The 23,239-nt window shown below is 41.0% G+C and overlaps 2 protein-coding genes across 2 annotated transcripts; one reads left to right on the top strand and one right to left on the bottom strand. All coding sequences in view use genetic code 11, as the record gives it.

Moving 5' to 3' along the window:
• Nucleotides 1-1,237: 1,237 nt before the first annotated feature.
• On the top strand, nucleotides 1,238-3,112 carry EGR_02012 (Leucine-rich repeat-containing protein; the record flags this gene model as incomplete). Its single annotated transcript, XM_024491261.1, has 1 exon — nucleotides 1,238-3,112. One exon carries the CDS (start codon nucleotides 1,238-1,240, stop codon nucleotides 3,110-3,112), a length of 1,875 nt encoding a protein of 624 aa, XP_024354404.1.
• Nucleotides 3,113-8,219: 5,107 nt separating this feature from the next.
• Nucleotides 8,220-16,370, bottom strand: EGR_02011 (hypothetical protein; the record flags this gene model as incomplete). The annotated part of the gene is made up of 7 exons (XM_024491260.1): nucleotides 8,220-8,312; nucleotides 9,321-9,398; nucleotides 11,302-11,415; nucleotides 13,040-13,118; nucleotides 13,564-13,638; nucleotides 15,533-15,658; nucleotides 16,051-16,370. The coding sequence occupies 7 exons, from the start codon at nucleotides 16,368-16,370 to the stop codon at nucleotides 8,220-8,222; spliced, it is 885 nt and encodes a 294-aa protein (XP_024354403.1).
• Between the last annotated feature and the right edge of the window lie 6,869 nt (nucleotides 16,371-23,239).

The raw sequence follows: 23,239 nt of genomic DNA, 5'->3' as shown, positions 1-23,239 counted from the left end.
GTCACTCGCTGCACAGCTCTGTAATACTTATTCCGGGGCATGTCGTTGGCCTTATTAACTAAGTACTGCGTAAATAAACCGCAAGCGAAATTGTTTTTTGTGAGAAAAATCACTGTTAGTGTCGGTAACCTCGACCTATACCAGACAGTCGTAAAAGAGTGCTCACTAAATGAGGTCACTATCATTAAGTCACTAGGTACCTGAGAACTCTGTATGGCTTTTCAATCAGGCGACACGACGGAATCGCTGACTTTTCATCATTCTAATCGAGTACATTCAAAAGCAAATAACACTTAATCATTCCGAGTTTCTCAGTCCTTTGGAAGAAAAATTTGATTCTGCTGCAATTGGTGGCATTAGGAAACAAAATTGCTTTTTTCTTAGATTCTCATCATTTGCCCAAGTCAGTCCAAGCAAGCGCAGAAGCACGAATTGTGTATCTTATTTGAGTAGTTTTTTACAACGACTTGAGATAAACAAAATCAGTGAATCACCAATTGATTGCGAAAAGGACGCATTTTGCACAGAACAACTCTCTTTTTATACCGCCATGTTTTGTGTTAAACAAACCATCATTTCCAGCAAAATCAAGGACCTAAATCTATTAGCAATAACGGATGCATAAAAGTTGGTGGGCTTAGGTGGAATTTTGAAAGTTCACTAAAGAAATGTGGAAAAAAAGAGGAAAATTCTGTTTCTTTAGCCTACTTATATTTTATAGGCTAAATTAGACTGAAAAAGGTTTAGTCAAACTGTGCGCGTACGGTGTGATTGGTTTGATGGGAACCAATCCACTCCACGTGGTAAATATTAGCCAATTAGCATGCGAGAAGTGCATTAGACAGGTTTTGGAAAGTAATTACGCGCACATACAGCCACGTGCATCCAGATATGCTAAAAGAACTCACAGTCCGGGTCTAATGTCGCAATGTTGTGGAGTACTTCCTTCTCTTTCCTCCTCATCCCCCATATTTTCCCCCTCTTCTTAGTCCTTCTTCAAGAGGCCAGAGCTGCCTGCAAAATTGAGGGCACCAGTTGCTTCTGTGTGGAAGAATCCACATCCCAAGATGACAGTCTTTCTAACATTTTGGCCTACTGTTGCCAGAGTGACATCTTTCACTTGCACATCAATGGAAGTCAAATCATAGGCGGAAAAGCCTTCTATCAAAAGCCCTGTCACAACCTCATAGATTTCCGAATTCACGCGCCTACCCAAACTAGCCTTGCTCCGGACGGAATGGCTTTTAACGGACTTCCAAACCTGGAGATCCTTCACATTACTGGTGACTCAACACTCTCAATGCTTCCCAAAAGTGTGTTCTCTGGACTTGTAGCCAGTTTGAGACAGTTGAACCTTTCCAACAACGCTCTATCATCCCTAAGTGGTTCTGAATTTATCGGATTCGCAGATCCGAATAGCAGATTAGACGAGGTTGATTTGAGTAACAATAGGCTTCAAAATCTTCGTGCTGGCTGTTTTCAATCTCTGAAGGGCATTCGAAGCCTAAATCTGGCTAGAAATTTTATTTCCAAACTACGGTCTGATATGTTTGTTGGTTTGCAACTGCTTGAGGAGTTAGATCTGCGTCAAAATCCAATCACTGTGATAATAGGCGGCACGTTCCAGCCCCTGACAAAACTGCGAAAGCTCCTAATCTCCGGTTTGGGTTCTAGGTCATCTCCTTTAACTACGTTAACACCTGGAATGCTTTATGGATTACAGGCACTTCGACATCTAGAAATCTCCAATCTAGGGATCGCTAACATCAATGTAGAGACGTTTATGGAATTGCGTCATTTGCAGGAGTTGGATCTTTCAGGAAATCAACTAACGGACGTACCTCATATCGCTTTCAAGAGGATGGTGTTAGCTCAAAGGGGAAGTCGATTCCAGCACCTGAATCTATCCAACAATCGAATCGTCTGTCTGCCAGAAGGGGGCTTTGCAGACTTCCATCAGTTAAAATCTCTCGATTTAAGTGGAAACCTTTTAACTGTGATCTCGGATCAAGCCTTTAGTGGAGTAAAACACCTTCGGGATCTTGACCTTCTTGAGAATCCCATTTTAGTCATCATTCCCAGTGCATTCGATGAGTTTGTAACAGTCGATGAGAATGGTGTGCAAGATACAGTCAACATTCTTCACCGACATCGACTAGTAGGAGAACTACTACCCAAGATGACGGTCATTCGTATTCCTAACGACGATAATATTGTAGGCATAAATAAACTCCGTCTGCGAGCTGTCTATGGTCATCGAGATAGCATCACCGACACCACAATAGCACCCTTTATTGACCTTTCTTGTCCACGTCTTCCCCTCTCCAATCACATCTCTCTAAAACGATCCACAAATAAGGTGGAAGTTGTCTCATCGACGGATGACAACGTCATAAAAGGATTTAGTGGATTTCTGACACAGAACAAAATCTCCTTAATCATAATTGTTGTCTGTGCGATGCTGACCCTGGTTGTAATTTCGGCAACTATTCTCTCTTGCCAAACTTGTCGCAAACGACGGGGAAGGAGGAGTAAAACCAACCCCTCAGAGGGTGTCAATACCAGCCCCTCACTTGTAGAGGCCGGGAAGTTGCATTATCCCACACTTTCCAAACAAAACGCCTTTACGTATAACAGTCTTGAGGTTGGTAGCACCGTCTTTAATGAACAAGTGCCGTCAGTGATTGAAAAGATGTCTACAAGTGAGCGTCTTTTCAACCTGGGTCAACAACTCGCACCTCCGCCCTATCCACACAACCTCCAAACAATGGAAGAACGCCTACGCCAGGCAGTAGCAGCCTCCACCACGCTCCCATGTCTCTTCAATGGTTATGCCACATCCAGGGAATCACCACGTCACCCTTCATCCGGTCAGTCATCTCCTAGCAACCTAGGCAGTTCTCCAAGGTTTTCTAGTTCAACATCTTCAGTTCAACAACAGCAACAGCGGCAGAAAGTGCCTCCACCTCTGCATCTCATCATGACAACATCGGCCATTGATCACGAGAAATCGCCACCTCCACCACCAAGCAGCGTTTCTCCCCTGCATGAGTCTGGGATCGCCTCTGATAATGCCTCGTCTTCGCTCATGACAGCTCTGGGTGTCTTTTAACCCCTCTAAGCCTACCTCCCCTCTGTAAATATGACTGGCATGCTTCTTCCTCCTCCTCCTCCTCCTCGGGTACAGTACGTTTGTATATATGTATGTACGCAGGTATACTTTTGGCTTATTGCAAGAAAAAATGTTTGCATCAATGCGTGTGCGTAGTTACGATCTTATTTGATGTCCCTTCTCCATGCTTTTACAGTAGCGAGTTCTTGTGGATATTGGCTTGTGTTTAGGGGTTGCGTTCATAGTTGATCTACTTTTACCTAGCCATTTGAGCAGGTATTCGTGTTTTTTGCATTTCCCTAGAGCTTGGTTTTAAGATTAAACTTTATTAATCTTAAACGCTTTAAATACCTCATTGTTTCGTGCATTAGTTTGTAGCACGTCGCTACCAGTTTCTCGTGGGGAAAACGGTCAGTGTAGGCCGGACCATGAAAACTTTACTTCTCTTTAATTATTCTAAACTCAACCAATCTACTTGCTAACAAGATTTAATGTAATCGGTTATGTACACATGACACGCATATGTGACGCCAAACTCAGGTGGGAAGATCGAGGCGTCACATATGCGTGACATTAGGGGCGGAAGGCATAATATTTGGATTACAGTGTTGCATTTACATCAGTCTTTTATAGTCACAGCTTAAAGTAAGTAGTGTCGCGAGTCTAGAGGTTTTACTAAATGTCAATCGGCTTTTTATGCAGCCATTTGCTTAGGTACTCTTGCATTTCCTTGTGGTTTCTACGCTTTAAACGGATGATTTATTATTGGGTGTCTGGATTCTAGCGATGTAAAAGTTCTGTTTCTTTAAAAAGGCATTTTACAAACTTTTTTTTAAGATGGAATCATGTTAGTGCTAAATGCTCCAAACGCAGGATAGATAGGCATGATGCTGGACTCAGGTGGGTAAATCGAAGTGTCACACATATGTGACGCTAATGGCAAAAGGACTCATATTTGGATTAAAGAGTTGCATTTGAATGAGATTTCTACATTAAAACTTACATTTATCAAACCAGCAAAATCTACTCTTAGTTTTTTACCCCCTCTTCTTCTTCACAAGGGATGAATGATCCAGGCCATTTTAAGAAGTTTATTTTAAATTATTCTCCACTCCTTTTTGAGGTAAAGTGCGCTTCACAGCCGTATTTTGATGCTTACCAGTTACCCCTGTGGATATAAACGCGCATTACATCTGTGTCTACTTTTATGACCACGTTATACGAGGTGGTACACAAAAAAAACAAAGCCATTATGTGATTTGGTTTTTTTTGTCCTTAACAAAAGTCCGAATAAGTCAGCGATGCTATTGTTTGTCATGTATCCACACAAAGCAAAAAGCCTACCAATACAAAGAGATGTCTGAACAAACCCCAAATCTGGTTTTGCCTCGTTTCAATGTGACATCGTCACCTAGCGCCAAATGCAAGTGTCGTGGGAAGGCATTAGATCTTTCCTTATACATTCCATGTCGCAAACACTCTTTTTTCTACACAATACATGTGCGAGTATTATAAGTCAGACTATGCTGAAAATTGCTTCCATAATGTGTGGATTTCTAGTACACCACTGGATGACCATGGTGGCTTAATTTTCTGTGCTAAATTGCATCGAAAGATGTGGCTGACGATAGGAGGTCATGTATCAAAGAGGTGACCTCATTTGAAAAAAAAAATCTCTCCGATTATCAGCTTTCGCATCATATATCCTCACTGAAGTAGAAGTTTTCGTTTTACCGGGAAATTTTTAAACCAAAGTGGACTATGTGTCTCTTGAAAGCCCTACCAACTGACTAGTTAAATTTGCTCTGGAAATGGCAATTTCGGACGTTTTAGCACCGAACTTGGCAACTACACTCTAATCAGTCCACTGGTGGTTAATCTTGGTGCTGCCCATTAAGTCATTCAAGATGATTGATAAGCACGTTACTAGGGTTTGTGTGGAGGCATTTGTGGATAACCATATCTCAGGATCGCCAATTATGGAGGCTCCCAATCGCGAAAGCCTGCATCACTGCTCCGTGTTCGAATTTGCATCCGTCAGAAAATTGGAATGGTGGTTTCTGAGTTGGGCACTTACTTCCATTCAATTAACATCTGGTTCAGTGGTATTCCTGTCATATTGCTTGCATCATAGTTGACAAAAGCATTTTTCCTCCTTTAATGTTTGTAGCAGTTTGCTCGCTATACTGGAAATGATCGAAATGGAATAGGCGGGGGGAGGGAGGGAGCCGATCATGAAGAAAAGTGGGATACCCATCTCTTACCCCTCAGAATGATTAGAAGTGACCAAAGAAAACGAGTGTTTGGGTCGATAATGCACCTGTCAGTTGTCACTCATGCAGTTATAGATCGAGTGAGAGTGAGTTCTCTCCCCGATTTTCGGTAAACATAGCAACCAAACTGGTTAAAAACTCAGGACCATGGAAGCAGGTGTCTTAAATTGGGCGCTTCGTCGGCTATTTTTATTTGTCTAAAATCGGATCCATTAGGACTAAATGCTGTGAGTAATTATTTCGGGAGCTCAGGATCACAAAATACGCCCTCGAAAAGGAAACTTCTCACTTTACTTTATCCTAAGGCATAAAGGGTGAGTGAGGTTGTACAGAAATATGAAGATCTTGTGAAAAATGTGGACTTAATTACTGAAATTTATGTCTAAAAAGGTTTTGCAGCCTGGACTCTATCATAAATACGACCCGTGTTAAAGCGGTGAAGTGTATATTTGAAAATTGCAGTGGCACCAATTCGAACACGAAGCCGATGATAAATCATGTCGTGAAAAGCTCTGATTGTTGAGATTTGCACCAGAAAAGGTTTTTAAGCACTAGAAAGTGAAAGCGCATTTCACTAGTAATCACCTTTTTGGGGTTTACCCGGATTAAGTCCGGGAGGCAAATTTACTCAGTTTGGAAATCTATCATGAGAGCACTGGAACGACGGAAATTCCCGCTTTTGGGTAGTATCGAAAATGCAAAATACATTGAATTAATTACAAAAGTTAGCCTCATTAAATTAATAAAGTAAAAAAAACCACCGAAGCAATCATCTTGAAAGACATCAGGCAGAATAGTGTAAATCCTACAGTTAATCAGTAGAATATATGTGACCGTATCTGAACGGGCCAATGGGATGGCTCTCGTGACACCATAACAGAGGGCACAACTCAGACCTCACCAACCGATCACTCATACAATGGACCTGTAAAGGTCCACTGAACCCTGATGAAATGATTGCGTGCATGATACACAAACATCAAGATGAAGTTATAGGATGGCGGTGGGAGCGGGAGCGGCAGAGTAAAGGTGGGGTTCCTCTATGTCTGTACTTATTTGTGTGTTTACGAAAACGAAAATGCGTGTGTGTGTATGCTTGTGTGTAGATGTGTGACTAATTCACACCTGCGCGGTAGACTGATTAATGAGTGGATGTGGTACTCACTTCACTAAAATATCACCATACCTGCCCACAGCCAAGCAGCGGTCTCACCACACCCACCCCATCCCCAACGGTTGCCATGCCACTTGCACTAAATCAAGACTTCCGATAACAACTAGCCAGGAGTGACTTTCATAATCAGAGGTGACGGACTTCACACCTTTCCCTCATTCCCTCCTTTTTGTCTAAAATAACCAAGCCAAGCAGGTGTTCATCCCATCAGAAGCTTGACAACACATCAAACCTACTCGTTGCTATGCCCTTTACAAAACCCGGAAACCGACCATGTAGTCCAAAAACTGTCATCGTGATGATTGGTGGTTTGTTGTCAGTATGAATGTACATTCCAGTCTCAGGAAATTGATGACTTAAACATGATTGGGAATCTCGATTATTCCCTTGCTTGAGCTACCTCAACGAGCACTAGATTAAATTTAACACTTTGTTTCATCTCAAAACGGGTAATTTAGGTTTTTAAAAAAGATTTTGACAGAAGCAAATATATATATATAATACAAACAGAAACAGCATTTCAATACCCCGGTTATGACTTGGTTCACACTATAGACATTTGCCTTAAAAGTTTTGGTGTCAGCTTCGGGAGTACGTGATGGTTATCGAGACTTAAAGTAACAATCTAAATAAGGGCAAGGTGGTAACAGAAAAGGCGGCGAAGATCAGCGCCAGATGCCGGAATCACTCGCCTCACGGCAGGTGGCCAAGCCAGATGTCACGTTGGAGCACAAGGGGAGAAGCTTAGAGGAGATGTAACTGGAAATAGCGGACATCATGAAGGGTGGGGATTAAAAGAGGTGACACGGGCTGTTCATGACAAAATCGCAGTTATCAATTTTTTTTACCAATCAGATTAGAACAAAATCTAAAATCCACTTCTGATTGGACCACTGACTTGGAAGACAATTTAGATTTAACTATTTGACCTACGAGATAGACTATGGAGTGGAATTAATAAAAGGGTAAAATATATCTCGGATTTGGTGAAGGCACGGCTCTCGTGACTCATTGGAGTGGGTGGCGCCTGTTCATGGTTTAACATGAATTTTTGCCAGATGAAGAAATCGGAGTGGAATAAGAAGGAGCAGAAAACGGGAGTGCAAAAAGTTGGAGACGTTTTATTTAATTGCAAGATTCACAGTTCCCCCTTTTCTTCACCACTGACACGCAAGTAACCGAGCCCTTCGGTCACTTAAAGGAATACAAGTATTGTAAAAAAACTGCCTCATTTTTTTTGAAAAGATTATGCATGCAATAAGTGCTAACAGATGACCAGTCTCAGCAAATGCAGACCTTCCATTCAAATAAGAAAAAAAGGAGCGTCTTCTGTTCTCAAACAATTTGGTTTCTAATGGGACGGTTTCATCCGTTAGTTTTTTTGTTAGTTGTTTTAAATAGCTAGTACTCCGAGGTTTAAATGTCCGTTACTTTGACAACGAAACTAAGCATTTTGATACGTTTAGCGATTAAATGATTCTAAGATGGGTCCATATTTTCATCCAATTCTGGAATAGTTAACAATGTCCTAGAATCTGGGAATATGGCTTTATCTCAATGCGATTAAAGACTTAAAGCTTACTACAGATGTCCTATGTGACCTTCTATGTGTCTTCAAGCATTAACAGCATCAAGGAAATCAGAATCGACTTTAGGGTTATCAGTGTAAATCGACGTGACAAATTTGTTGGAAGAAATTCACAACTCTGCTGATAAGTCTAGCATTACCTAGAAACAATCTCAACATTGTTGACTTGTACAATTTCAAAAACAAAAAGACCTGTTTCCTCTCCAAACCATGTAACGTGTTATACTGAGGATAATCTAATGCTAATAGTCAGTGCCCATAGCAGCATGATTCACCTCCTTACTGAACTCGTGTAATGAACATGAAAACCATGACTTTTAGTTTGTTAGGGGCCTAGAAAAGACTCCAATGTCGTTCTATGGTTTTTGAGTAAATCATAAAGACGTTATGACGTGTATAAGCGTGTAAGCACCTGTGTTGGCGACGTTCAGAAGGGCGAGGGGGCGACACCGGAGTAGAGACCAAATCGCGACAGATTGAAGAAGCAAGTAGGGTTAAACATACAAATGGAAAGAATTCTGTTTAGCAACAAAATCCGCAATTTGTTCGTCCAGATCACTAGCCGGGAACTCAAATAGCTAAATCTTTACACTACCATCAGTTGTCATGCAACTAAGGCTTCTATTCATTCACCTGGCGTCAAGAGACAAAACGTCATGGCTGGAGATTCCGGATAGGGTGGAGGAGGAACCGGGGGGTAAAGAAAGGCCAGAGGGATTAAGGGAGAGAGGGGGTACCCCTGCAACCCACTACATATGTCCAGATATCCGGAGCGGTGGGTATGTGGGCTGAGGGAGGAACCACACAAAAAGTGTCAGCTGTCCACACAAATTCCACAGTGGCCTCGTTTCTGTACTCCCCCAAACCTCCCCTCCCGTGACTACCCCATGCATTCGCTCTTGTGATGAGTTCTCCGAAAATCCCTATTTGCTACCAGTTTTTTTGTGTAAAATTCAACAGAATTCACCTGCGCATGTTACTACGTGCCGTTTTTCTATCTTCCAGCCCTGCTCGTGTGACAGATGCTTCCATTTTTCTAGCCCTTCTGTGCCTTGATAATATGCCTGTTTCCGGACAAACTCCTTATAACGTCTCTAAAGGTTATTTATGGTAGGGTTATACAATGCTACGGGGATGGATACAACATAGAAGCATCGCAGAGGGGACATTTACTGAGTAACAAAACAGACACTGTTGAAGTTGTGTCGGTTGTTGAAAACTACCAAGAATATTCATAGAAGGAATGGACTTCTATGAACTAGTATAAAATACGACTTTCAGATTTAAAGCCTTTCAGAGAAAATTTGATGCCGACATTGATGTTAGTGGTTAACCGACTCGAAAAGGACCGCAATCCTGATTTTAGCGGATAGCCACCACTCAGAATGTTGACACCTGATGTAAATCAAGTGGATGTAGAGAACTCCTACTAAATTAAGTCGTACGTAATGACCACAAAATTTGTTCGTGACTACTCAGATTTGACCTGAACAAATGGGAAGGAAATTTGGGGGGAAAACAATTTGATAGTCAGTCTATTGACATACACGTGGCGACAATATGGAAGGATAAGGGAAACGAGGATTAACATCCATGAGACCGCTTTGCGTTTTTTCGCTGAGCAAAGCTCAATAAATTTGGAAAAGCTTTCCACTCAAAGTGAGAGTAGAATGAAAAGCGACAATCGAATCAATGGCTGTCAATTAGCACACCACGAAGATGTTCAACAGTAGCTTAGGTTGGCATGAAGTGGGGCACGGTGAATCCAGTACTCGCATTCATCCTTCAAACGATTGAGCTAGCTGTCAGTATTTAATTGCCACGATTCACTTTTAGGACTGTATCTACATAGCTGTGGCCAGCTTGTAGTTCTGGAGGCTCAGCATTGAGGAGGTGTACGGAGGTGAATTTCTGCCTCCAACACACCTACCCACAGATGTTTGATTGGATGTCGTTCCTCTTATATTTAACTTTTATGGACAATCCAACGCCCTAGGCTGATATTCCTTTCCCAAACCTGCAAGGAAAGCTCGTATGCTAGACTGAGGCGATCAGTCGCATGACACGACCAGACTCAAGCACACTTACCGCCCCCAACAAACTCGGCGTGGTTTTGCGCCAGGTCTGACGCAAGTTTAGTATCCGCCATGTCAGGCCAATAGTGGGCATTTATATTGCCAGAAAAACCTTATTTTGGATAATAATTCACTCCAAGCTAGGAATCTATGATTTAGAGCCTGACTACTGACCGAAAGCTCCTGTGAGAAAGGATTATTTTAGGACGGTTGTGGGAGCACATCATTCTCCGGTAGGGCTGGAGATGAGGTGGGGCGGAAGAGGAGGCATTACCAACCATCTCGATGTCCTTGTTTGGGGACTATAGACTCCCCTCTGAGGAGAGGCCCCTCTCAATCACGGGAAGCGCAGTATTCATCAAGCAACAATATCAACGAAACAAAAGGTAAAAACAAGTTTGTACTCCACGTAAGACTTCCCCTGTCAGTGTTTTGACTTGATTAATTTGTTTTTCTTTCCTTTCATCAACTACAACCACAACTCCCACCAGCATAACTGGCTTTTGTATTGGCGTGTTTTTTGCAGTCAAACGAACCTATTTCTAGCTATTCCAAAACACTCCATCCACCACCCACCTAACTTCCGGGGCATGCACTACTGAGGATTTCTTCTGGAGAAACAGGGGAGTTAGTCAATCACCCGAAGAGGTTTCTGTTCTCGCAAGACAACGTGAGATCCCATTCCCACCGCGACATTAGGTTGTTGGGTTTGTATTTTGGGCGAGGAAGGAAGGATAGGGCTTGTGCAAACTCCCACTACCCCCAGATGCTGTTTTTAAGTAATGACTGTTATCTTTATGTGGTTTTCGGCATCAGAGGATCTTATTGACACGTACAAAGTAGAATGGACAGTTGAAAAATGAGAGTAGGGTGGTAGCTAGGGCCTGGTTTGGTGCTTCTGAAGGCAAAAATGAGTTTTCACTTAACTAGTATCTTGATAGGAAATGGTTACTATACCAACAGGAAAAAACTCTTAAAATGTATCTGTAAATGTATTATTTCTATAATAAAAAATTTTATTCGTTGGTTGTCAAAACGTGACAATGAAGCACATCTATCCGTCTATCCATTGTACTCACTGAGGGTGATAAGGCAGTAGTTTGTTCCATGATTTTTTGATTCTCAATTGCACACCAAAACAAAGGATGTCCCAATTCTTTTTTGCCATGTCCATAACACAATTTATCGGCATTCTTTGAAAACTCATAGACAGGTATTCGTAATATTTATGAGGAATTAGGCTATTTATCCTCAAAAGGATGAAGATAATATGAGTGGATATTTCCTGTTTTTCTGAAGGGCCAGTGAGTCAAAAAAGAGGACTAAATCTATGAAGCCATTTCCGCGAATTTTACGAGTGGACCTGCATTTGGGATAATTAGTGTGAGGGAGTGTTGGAAACCCCATTTTTGCACCCATAGATCTCATTACGTCGGCTTTGGCACCTGGCTTGGACCTCTCTCTCCCTCCACATGATTTACTCGCCCTGCAGGTAGAAAGAATAAGTGAACCTTCCAGGATCGCCTCGACTAGGCTAATATTTGCCCGAGTGGTACGGTACAGTACAGTATGGACACAATGCATTTGATCAGCCGGGTGTGACAGTGAAACGCGGTAGCAGTAGGTGCCTGAAATAGGACACCTAAGAGTTCCTCAAATAACCCCTCCTCATCTTTTTCCCCTCCTCTCCAAGCGATATTATTCATTTATCCACACAACTAGCTAACTACGCGCACTTACCTAAAGTCGACTTCTGCGGTGCTTTGTGGAAGGGATCCGATTCTGTCACAACTAGTCTCACCGATCTTGTGACACACCGAATCTGCAGAATGTGCTTTGGCATAAGGAGGTGGGGAAAAATAATGGAAGTGTATTGATGGAATTGGTATCAACAGATTGGTTTCAAAGAAATTTATTTGATCGGAGTGGATAAGCAGAGAGGACTCGTGAATTGACGTCCCATTGATGATCTCTATGAAATTTTTCCTTTAAGTGTCCGAGCATTATTGGTGGTAAGTCTCGAAGATGCTCACTTTACTGATTCTACTCACCCGTTCCGTTCACAGTGAATGACAATTGGTAATGGGGAGTTCACTTGCTACCTTGGACATGAGGTGACGGCTAAGAAGTAGCTTCAAGGGGTGGAGTCAACAGTAATTGTGAAATAGAAAAAGTTCCCTTGATGTTGTGTTGAGGCTGCCAACTTCTGGCCATTTGGCATTTAAGTCAAACGCATCATGGGAGGTGTGAAGAAAGCAAAGTGCATTGCTTTGCAAGTAAAGGAGGTGGAATCTACGACAAAACGAGGAGAATAATCACCTTTATTGAGTCATGAAGTAGTTGGTACATTTGCATGCTTTCCACTGCTCGGTTTTAATATGGACAGTGGTATTCGTCAAGTGTCGTCAAAGAACTCTTAGTGGATCCTTCCTTCGGCTTCTATTTCTTCTTTTTCTAAAGCTTAACTTTCCTCATTTAGTTTAGTATCTAGCAAGGGATCCAACTGCGAAGTCAGCTACCATTATTCGAGTTCCGTACCCAAAAGTGCAGTGGATAGAGGGACACCAGGTTCCGGTGAATCGCTTTGTTGCCCATTAAAAAAAACATTCATCTATTTAAAAATAAATGTTTTGCTTTAAAACGTGTAAATAAGGAAGAAAGATTAGTGAGAAGGCCTATGCAGTAAACATCCTTCACATGAATGGATGCTAAAAGTTTCCTAGCTTTTTTAAAAAATTTATGTATAAGTAGAGGGGAGGAGGAGACTCATCAAATGGACAACCTCCGTAATTGCCTACAAGGCGTACTGAAGAAGACTTTATAATCTCTCCTCAATTTCTCATTACATGTAAGTTTGACCCACTCCTCCAAACAAACTATGGATAAACTATAAAACCTTAAAAAGGATAATCCAACAAAAGCGTCTAATCAATCAAATGTGCCTTTATCATCTGTGCTTGCCAATCTGAGCGGAAGATTCCATCAAAGGGGAAGCCTATTTGACATCTATCATTTGCCTAGCTTATACATTTGAGATGGGCCAGATGCATTAACAAGATAAAAAATCTGCCCCGTGAAAAGGTATATTACTTGAATAAAGAAGCCAGTAAGGCCGGACAAGCTCTCCTGCTATCGAAGAGACACTTCCGTCGTGGACATTTTTGACTTTCAACAACTCAACACAAACTAAGTTGCAAGCTTATTTTCTTCTTGATGTCATTTTTATTCCACTTGTGACAAATATGTTGGATAAAATATCAAAATTTGCCACAGCTTTAAGTTCACTACAATTTACTGTCGTTGTTATTACTTTAAAAGGGACAAAAAATTTTCTTTCCTACCTTGAAAAACTGGCGATTCTGTAAATATTTGGAAGTTTTTTGCTCCGTGGATGGTTCAGTGTGAAAATGTCCAAACTGGAATTTTCATGACACCAAAATTCCTCTTCAAAGTGGATGGTGCTGAGCGTGATGATTGTCCAGAAAAAAAATGCCTACGATAATGGCTTATTTGGATTTTTTGCCTTGTTTTACTCTAAAATAAAAAAGGTGCTGCACAAGAGGAGAAAAAAGGTTGAAGTCACTCTCATCTTCTGCTCCATCTCTCCACGCCGTTGGTGTAGTTCCTACTGCCCTTTCCCATGACCAATCAGCACTGAGCTTCAGTGACCCCACCGTATCAGTGTTTATCGATGATTGTGAGAGGAGTCAACAATAACCTCAGACGGCGGAGCCATAACTTTCCAGCTCATTTTTTATCGGAAATAATTTAGAAACCATTCCAAAAGGAATTCTTCGTTAAGAAGAGAAATCAAGCATCTTAGGGAGAACTGCGCAAAAAACCAAAGGCATGTATTATTTGATATTATCAGGGAGACAATGGCCCAGCCCTAATTAAGTGTCCCTTTTATGGACAAACCTCGGGCAAAAATAATCTGTGCCAACAGGGAATAAGCCCTCCTCTTTGCACAAACACCGGCTTAGTTGCAGCAATACAATGTCTCGGTTAAGTCAGATAAAACAGCCTCAATAGAAAAAAGAGCTTCTCTACCCTACCAGCTGGTTTCAAATGCCTCAACAATGTTGAAAGACATCTATTTTGCACTGGAAACAACTTCAAAGACAAAAGCGTGCATCTGGATGAATCAAAGACAGCACCGCATCCATCGGCCAAGCACATCGGCCACCGCTTCATCCACTTTCGTCACCTCAAGGGCAAAATAAAGCTTGGAAATATTCTAAGTTTTAATTTTATCCACAGACCCACAAATCATAAAGGGTGTGTTCAAAATCTCACCGATAATGTACCCTTTCGATAATTAAAATTCCAAAATTATTAAATTTTTTCCTAAAAAAATTAATTTCCTATCTCAGACAAATTTTTTTAACTCATTAAATTAAGAATGGATCCACTAATAATCCATTTCAAGTGCCTCTTTAAATGTGTATCCACTTTACAAGTTGTTTATATAATCACAGCAAGGTTGAGAAGCTGACGAAGGGGGGTGGGGAAAAGCACATTAAATTCTACCTAAGAGGCACCGAAAACCATTCTCTGGTTGGAGTGCGTTTTCGCGACCCGCTAGAAGGTCGGAAGGTTAAAGCACCTTTTTTCCACTCTGCTTTGATGTGTGTGCGAGCACACGATTTGTCCAAATGTCACCTTTGTGCAAATACGCATAAATTAGGGGAACCTCCGTTTCCCCCTTGGCTCCCGGCACCCGCCCACCCTACAAACCTAATCCTCCACATTCACCCCAGTTCGAAGGGAAATAACTTTTGTCCGTTTTGTGCTTTTTCTCTATTCTTGCTCCCCCTTCCTCCCCCTCTCTCCATAGAAGTGGAAAATGGGCCGGTTTGTCATGATTAAATTCATGTGGCTGTTGGGTCGTCCAAACATGTGCTCCCTCCAAATGGTTTTTATGCTAATTTGATGTCCTGTTTAAGTTTCTTTCAGTATGACCAACAGGTCACTTAAAATAACCCTCCTACATGTGATGAAGTTTGAATTTTCTTAGAAAGCTAAGCCTTTTTCAAATAAACGTGGACGCACTAAAAACGGCCACCGGTTTCAAAGCATTTTACAAAAGTTAAATTCTTCCGAAGAATTTATGACACTAGAAAATTTTGTTCTTTTTTTTCTATAAAAATCTGTGGATAGGTCTTCTAAGGACTTTAATGCGTGTCTGTCTGGGGATGCTCCTTTGGGTGACAAGTTGTCAGCTTACACAAATGTTGTTGCTAAGCGGAAGGCATTACCAATCCCCTAAGGGGAGACGAGTATGGGCCCTTCCCGTAGGGGAGGGAATACCACAGCAGCATAAATTCCAAAATTGCGGATTCAATTAATTGAAATTCGGAAAATGTGTACACAAAATTTGACAATTCTACAAGTTGATTTGCTGTCAGGCTACTGGATTTTTTAACCCACAAATGTCTATTCCAAGTTGAAGATTAGATACGTGACCTTACATGTGTCAAGGTCATTGGGAGTGAGTTGTTACAGATAAGTTTTCATGACTGATGAACCGAAATGCGTTTCACATTGTCACCGTTAAAGGCAAAATTATATTTCGGTCAAATTTTCTGGTTCTGTAAAAAACTGGTTAAAATGAAATGATTCAATACTTAGAAAGTGCTAAAAAGTCGACATTTTCTCCACATTTGTGATTACATTCAACAGGTTTCCTCACATAGCACAGAGTTATCCTAAACCTTATTATTTTTTTAAATTGGGCAAATGGATCATCAGTGAGGTTATTTACCATGCCCAGGCGCCTAGCTAGGCGCTGTCAACGTGGTTTGCCTAGCATTTCTATCACACATTACAGTACAGAAGCGATGGTAACACCTTTTTTCTGCGTCAAAAGAACGCGATAGGTTCGCCTGCGATGTTCAAAGAAGTAATACTTTTCCCCTGAAGGTGGATTAGCAGCGAATAAAATTTCTTCCTTTAAAATGGCAGCTTTGCTATTCTCAAGTAAATGGGACAAATGGCTCTGTTGTAAATGACCTTCCTGATCCATTTCCAAAGACGGCTTAAATTGGGGTCCAAGAACAGCTTCGCCTCCACTGTTTGTAAAGGTGATTACTCTAGCAACATAGTAGGTGCTTTCTTTCTCAGCATAATTAGGAGTTAGAGGGCACATTAGGAATTATAAACAGAAAGTTTATGGAACAAGAGCAGTTTATGTGTCATTAGAACCTATTGCTTATAAGTCACAATCCACGGTGATGCTTAGACAAATTCATCCATACCTTCATGAGTAAAATAATATGAGATGATGGATGTCAGGATCACTTCCACTTCTATGGATTCAAAGTAAGAAGAACTGGACACTGCCAAATGGAGAGAGATTTCCAAGAATTTTTAAAAGTTAAAAATGAACGGATATGGAGCATCGTCCAAGGAAGATCTTTAGTGTCAACATGATTCTGCCTGGTTTAATGTAGTTTACAAGATCAAGGAAGAAAAAGTCGAAATTATCTCTTTTACATAATCGCCAGAGTTTAGGCTTACAACTGCTTTCCTATAAACTCCTCAAACTCTCGTGGTCAGAGTGTTGTTGGCGAAAGGTTGATCCAGATGTCTATGTGTAGACCTTCCAGAAGCCACAATGACGAAGTAGTAGGAGCTGGTTTGACGTACGCAGCGAATTTTAAAACCCCTAAGTCTACTTTGGTTTGATTTTACTCGCTCACGGCATCTTTCAGAGGCAGATAAGAAGCGGAATCTTTTTTCATCCCCTTCTTGTGAGTTTTGCAGATACATAAAAAAACTGTTTTCCAAAGATTGCGATTACGAGGCTATACGGAGTACTTCATCTAGACAAAGTTGTTCCGTTCTAGAACTTAGCCAAGTGCTGGTCAGTTGCCTTAGAACATGGCGGGAAACCAAGATCCCACTCATTTATTTTGAGTCAGACATTATGAGGCCATGGACTTTTGTCAAGAGGGAGTGAATGATTGAAGAGTGGCTCAATTTGTATTTACTGCCTGAGGCCTTACTTCCCAATCCAAAGGTGCTTGCGCCTGTCCCACATGCTCCCAGCTGGAAAAGTTTTCTACTGTATTTTCATCCAGGAAAGCTAACTCAGAAGTGATTGGAGAAATCCATTCAACTGTTTAAAGCTTGTTTCATACAAGAAATATGAGTAATTTTAGGAAGGCAAAGACCTTCGTAAGTGATTACTCCGCCTTCAGTAGTCTGCAGTAAAACACGTAAAAAACAGAATTTTGTAGAATTGGTGCATACCTCCAAAGTAAGGGGTGGAGAGGGAGCGAATCGTTTTTGTTTACCTAACCTAAGTACCCATACAAAAGGCACTTCTCAGCACAGATCAGTCTGTCAGTCGGAATGCAATACGCAAATAATACTTTTTTATGGTGTTTGTGAAAGGAACGGAGAACAGCAAGTTGGTAGCCATTCAAGCTTGTCGCCACCTGCTAATGAATGGGAAGCGAGTGAAATCTAATACCCCAGTTGCAGTAGTGACTTTCCCATCACTTTCTCCCTCTTCTAATTCATGCAGATGTCAATCAAGTGCTTCACTACGCGCCTCCAAAATTGCATTGCTGACGGTTCCTGACACCTTTTGGCAAGTAGATGTCGACTTGTTGCACTTCATTCCGATTTAGATTAGAGGCCCTTCCTACATTCGACGAATTTATCTTTAATTGTTTTATTAAGAGAATTGAATGTTTTTAAACATTTCTCCAACTATTGTACGGAGAGCAAGTGGATGTGATTTTGGAACCCGGACAAGCAGATAAGCTTGAACTAGGACCACCGAATATTTTAAAAATAGAGGGTTACAAGGCAGAGAAGGGTAGTGGAAATCACAATAAAAGGTAGAGTGGTGACACTGACGTATGCTTCCATCTTGTAGTGTATACATATATACGAGTCTCGAGTTGTAAGTCGCTGTAGCAGGCTGTACGGAGAAATTTACAAATCTTTTTGAGCAGGTAGTAGTCGAGGAGCTCTTCTTTAACTATCGACCATGGTAATTCGAAAATTCTTTCAAATTTATCAGTTTTAAAGCGTAAAAAGCACCCTTACATTTTTCTCTAATAAGGAAAAATAAGGAGAATTTCATCTGGCAGCTTACGTTAGGAATGACAGTAAAAACAGCAGAAATTGTTAATTTTGTCATTTTTTGTCCCACGATAGTAGACCTGATGTGACCATCTAAACACCGACATTAGAGCAGTTTCAAGGTCCAGGTTCGAGTAACTTGGTATTGTTTTCACTAGTACGGTTTGATCAACCCACTAGTCGGTGCCCAATTAGTCTTCCAGCTCCTCCATCTTGAAGTAGTTTAAATAAGATGTTGTCATGATGGTTGCCGAAAAAGCACTTTCTCAAAATCAAGGTCTCATCGCTGCTGCCTCTCCATGACTATGGAACCTGAATGAAAAAGTACACCTTCAAAATTTGAGCAATCATTCTGGACTCTTATTATTAGAGAAAAGGGGGTGGGGGGATAGTGATCGTTCTATTTATTCAAGAATATAAAAAGCTCTATCCCTGCAAATAATTAATATATAGCACTTCTCAAAGGTGCTATTTTCCAATTCATTTGATAAAATTATGAAATGCAGACCTTTACACAAGTCACCTACCCCAGATGGTACATTTAACCATCGGCATTACCGAAAGCCGACCCTTGGGAGCATTAGGTAAGTTATGGCGATACCGCTACCCACTTTGCCCTTTTTTTAGTAACCTCTTCCACCAAAAAGGGAAGAGTAGAGGGAGAGTAATTATTGTGGACACCGGTTATGCTTCTTCCGCCTTTTAAGCTATTCACCCGTTACATCTCCTCCCCAGCCCAAAAGCTGTGATTCACTCCTTCGTAAAAGTGATATTTCTTCTTTGGGACCACACTGATCTTCACACCTTCTCTGTAAGACACGTACAATGGTGATCGAAAATGCCAGAGGCATTTTAAATGTTGTGGAATATGCAACGCCCACGGGAATATCTGCTCTCCTCCTTGGGAGATTGTGTAGAGACCTACTCTTTTGCCATAAAGTGTACTTCGACGCCTTGGGCGATCACGAATTTGAAAGCGAACTACATAGCAAAAGTAGAGATGGACCCAAATTTGCAATCAGAAATGGGAAATAAGGTACGATTTTGGTTTTTTTGTGTTTATTCCTCCTGCAGTGATGAGATTTTTTTGTTTTTATATGCATCTGCTTAATTACGCTGGTGCTTTAGTGTGCTTCCACCCTGCTTCCAAGCAGTATGGTAATCGGGTCAAGTTAAGTGGCCTCCTAGACCTTCGACACGTTATTCCTATATGCTCCTCCTCACCACTTTAACTTATCAAGACCAATGAAAAGATTTAAAGTGCAATATCCATGTTAATTCCTTCCTTTTCTAGTCAAAAAATAATCATTGAGTGGTTTCGAGCACAACCCAACTCCCTGAATTGTTGAATGAGTCGAGTCCATTCCCACAAGTGTTGGAATACCGTCGTCACTGCCAATCAGTCACTCCTTTTTTTCCTCACTCATGGTCGCATAATCAGTACAGACTCAGTATAGCAGTGAGTGGGTGGAGGAGGTGGAGGGGGGGAGGCTGAACTAGGGCACACGAGAACTCAACCCGTGTGTGGTCGGCCTGTCAACATGTCATGCAGGGGTGGGTGGACGAGGGAGGGGGAGAGAGGCTACACTTTGGATGGAAAACTGGTCTCTTCTCTGGGTCGCGTAACACGAAAATAGGACTTGCCGCAGAGTTACTTTCACATCTTTGAAGCAGTTCAACTTTGCATGCATAATGTTTTTATCAAAGGAGTCTCTGAAGTGACTCAGCTAGATGTGGAAATCCCACAATTCAACTCACTCTTATCTGCATAAGATATCTAAGTCAGGACCGTACTTTTGATTTTACAGACCTAAAAAATCGTGTTTGTAATCATCAGCTAATCAAAATGACGGACAACTGGGGAATTGCGTTCATGAAAAGTGTGGTGTTGGAGAAACGAGAAAATTTCTAAAATTAACGACGGTGTAATACCCACGAATATATCCTCACACCGAATGCTTTAAGCCCAGTCTGGATGGTGGTGAGACTTTGAGCCGCAAAAAGGCATCACAAAGGCGGTCTCACCTTTCTACGGCAGTGACGATCTCAGTTGTGGTGTACCACAGCCTCCCAGCACAATAGTCGTTCCTGGATAAGTAGCACATAATTCACGATAAAATTAAAAAATGGGAAACAAAATAATTTGCAAGCTTTTACAACTTCTGTATGCTGTTTTAGAGGAGTTCAGTCGTACTACTAACAGGTGTTTCTACTGTGGAGGCTACTTTCTAGCCACTAACCAGATAAGATATGAAATAAATCCTAAAATTCCGGTTTGATTTGGACAACTCTTGACTCATGTTTGGTAATCTTGCCAATCTCCATGACTAATCAAGTGGTCAAGGGAGAAAAGACACTTACTGCTAACTGATAAAATTTAGCCGTGAAGTAGCCACAGTGGCGAAAGGCCTTTTGTGAAGCACCTGACAGACCGCTTTACACCTAATATCATCCGGTTTACAGTTGCATAATTCATCTCCAGTTTGTTCACTCCACCTTTTTTTCACGATAAAAAGGGTTGTTTACTACTAATAAACAGTGGAACACACCCAACCTACAAGTCCCACCAAAAGGATGGTGTGGCTTGATGCGCAGAAACGGTCCAAAAAATTATGAATAACACGTAATTAAAACAGAGGAGTCAAGAAAGTAGAAGAAAAACATTTATCAAGAAGAAAGAAAAACCATTTCATAAGCAATGATGAGCAAAATTTAAGGGTTCAACACTTTACGCGATTGCAAGGAAGGGAAGAGAAACTAGGTAGTGGTCCGACTATCACTGGAAAGGCAAAAATGTAGAGAGATGGATCATTATAAGGATATAAAAAGCTAGGACATTTCCCTCCTCCTTCCCTTCAAAAAAAAACCGAATCAAAAGTACTGCAAAAGGTGTTTTGTCACTTTAATTTGACCTTCTGATAGTCATTTTGATGCGACTTTGTTTTAATCCACCCTTCTGAAAGTGGATCAACCCCGGTAACTTAGATGGTCTCATCTATCCCTGAGAGGTAGAGAAGGAGGTGAGAACCTTTGATTTTCTCCATAAGTCGCTAATAACTTGTAAAGTTCTACACCACCACTATACATGGTGCCATCCTCTAACCATTCTTCTGGAGCCAGGAATATGAATTAGGAGGCATCACAGTATTCCAAGCTCACATAATAACCTTAGTAGCCATGGGACCATTTCACCGTTTTATTTTTACCTACTTACTATTTTCACCATTTTATTCATTAAACCTTTTCTTGTTCAATTTCCCCTCCAGTTACTTAGGGAGAAGATGAGTATTTCCTCTAAAAGGCGCATGTCTTCGATAGGTAAAAAAATCTTACAACTTTACAATTTCTAATAATCTTTCCCGCCTTTCCGTGCTGACATTTTTTCCCTGCATAATACCGATTATAAACCTATCTCAAACCTTGGATTTAATTTGTGTAAGAAAGGCGCATATCCAGATACATCCAATTACTTTTTCATTTAATACGCATATTGTCTTGACTGAAAGATTTCATTGTCAGTAGGCTTACGACTACTCTAACGTGGTTTTATGAAATCTTCACTCCAAAATTTGGGAAACCAATTAAGTGATCAAAGCGTCCAACAATCTACCGATCGGAACGAAAACCGACAATGATTCACGCCAATCAGCGACGAGAATAAGCGATTTAGAAGATAAAAAACCAAATTGCAAGCCAAATTATGTCAGCTTTTAACACTTTGTTTCGGGAGACGTGTCCACCAACAATCTGTGGGTGAAATCTTCTCACACTCTCAACCGCTCGAATTCGGACCAGGCGTGACCCTGTTGATCCAAATGTTAGGCAGTCTTTCGTGGAAGGTTGATGAAAAAAACCCCAAGTATAAGTCTTCTTGGGCGAAAAGGCAGAATTCAAAAAATAGGACCAAGGAAATAGAGAAAAATTAAATTAAATGAACATTAAATACAGAAGTCTTGTGATGACATTTCATTCAAGTCGGAATTTATCGAAGAGACCTACAGCACCGAATGGAACCTTGCGTTGGTTGATGTGGTACATTGAAAAGACAAATAAATGCACTCTTCAATAATATGAATAATTTTTAAAAAAATGAAAATGCAAGATGTTCGGACTTACTTATGCACTTTTAATCTCATCAATTTTCTTATGGATAGGGGTAATTTGAGGCAATTTTAAGCTTGATAGATCCGAAAATACCCCAAAAATGTTACAAATTTTCAGTAAAAATTTATTTAAATTTTTTTAGGCCAACTTTTGTTTTATTTAACTACTTCAGTGTCCTTTTTAACCTAGAATAATCACAGCTGTCTGAGACGTCACAACAGGGTAAATTGAGTGTTTGCAAACCATTATCACCACCATAAGCAACAAAACCCCTTGTTTTTCAAGTGTTTAGCTCATTTCATTCGAGTCAAAACATTTTTATCAGCTATTTACCTGAATTTGTGTTCTTTGACAGCAAGAACACTAGTGGGAAGAGAAGTATCTATTGCGTTTGACACTATAAGCAGTTGTCAGTAGGAAAAGTTGTGATTATTTATTGAGGAGACAGGTCAGACAGGGGCTACTCATATAATTTAATGACTCATTTAGCTCCTGACCTTGGTGTGTGAGATCGTGTTGCCCAGGTACCGTTGAGATTTCTGATTACCCATGTTGCCAAGCCCTCATCATGTCAATGCACTTGAGCACTGTCATGATGACCAGCGCCAGTGGGGCATGATGGGACGTGCCCTGAACAATGGAACGTTGGTAGTTTTAATTAAACACACGCTCAAGCGGGTCTTTTCAACCTTTCGGTATTATGCTTTCACAATCCTAACTTGGAATCTTGCGTTCCCATAACGTAAACACAGACTACTAGGTCGGATAATGACTTTATAAGAAAGACGGAGGAACCTCATTTGTGTGAGGCCCCAG

The sequence above is a fragment of the Echinococcus granulosus genome, assembly GCF_000524195.1.
Source record: "Echinococcus granulosus chromosome Unknown EG_S00008, whole genome shotgun sequence".
In the NCBI taxonomy this organism is placed as follows: Eukaryota; Metazoa; Platyhelminthes; class Cestoda; order Cyclophyllidea; family Taeniidae; genus Echinococcus; species Echinococcus granulosus.
This window is presented reverse-complemented; position numbering and strand designations above follow the sequence as displayed.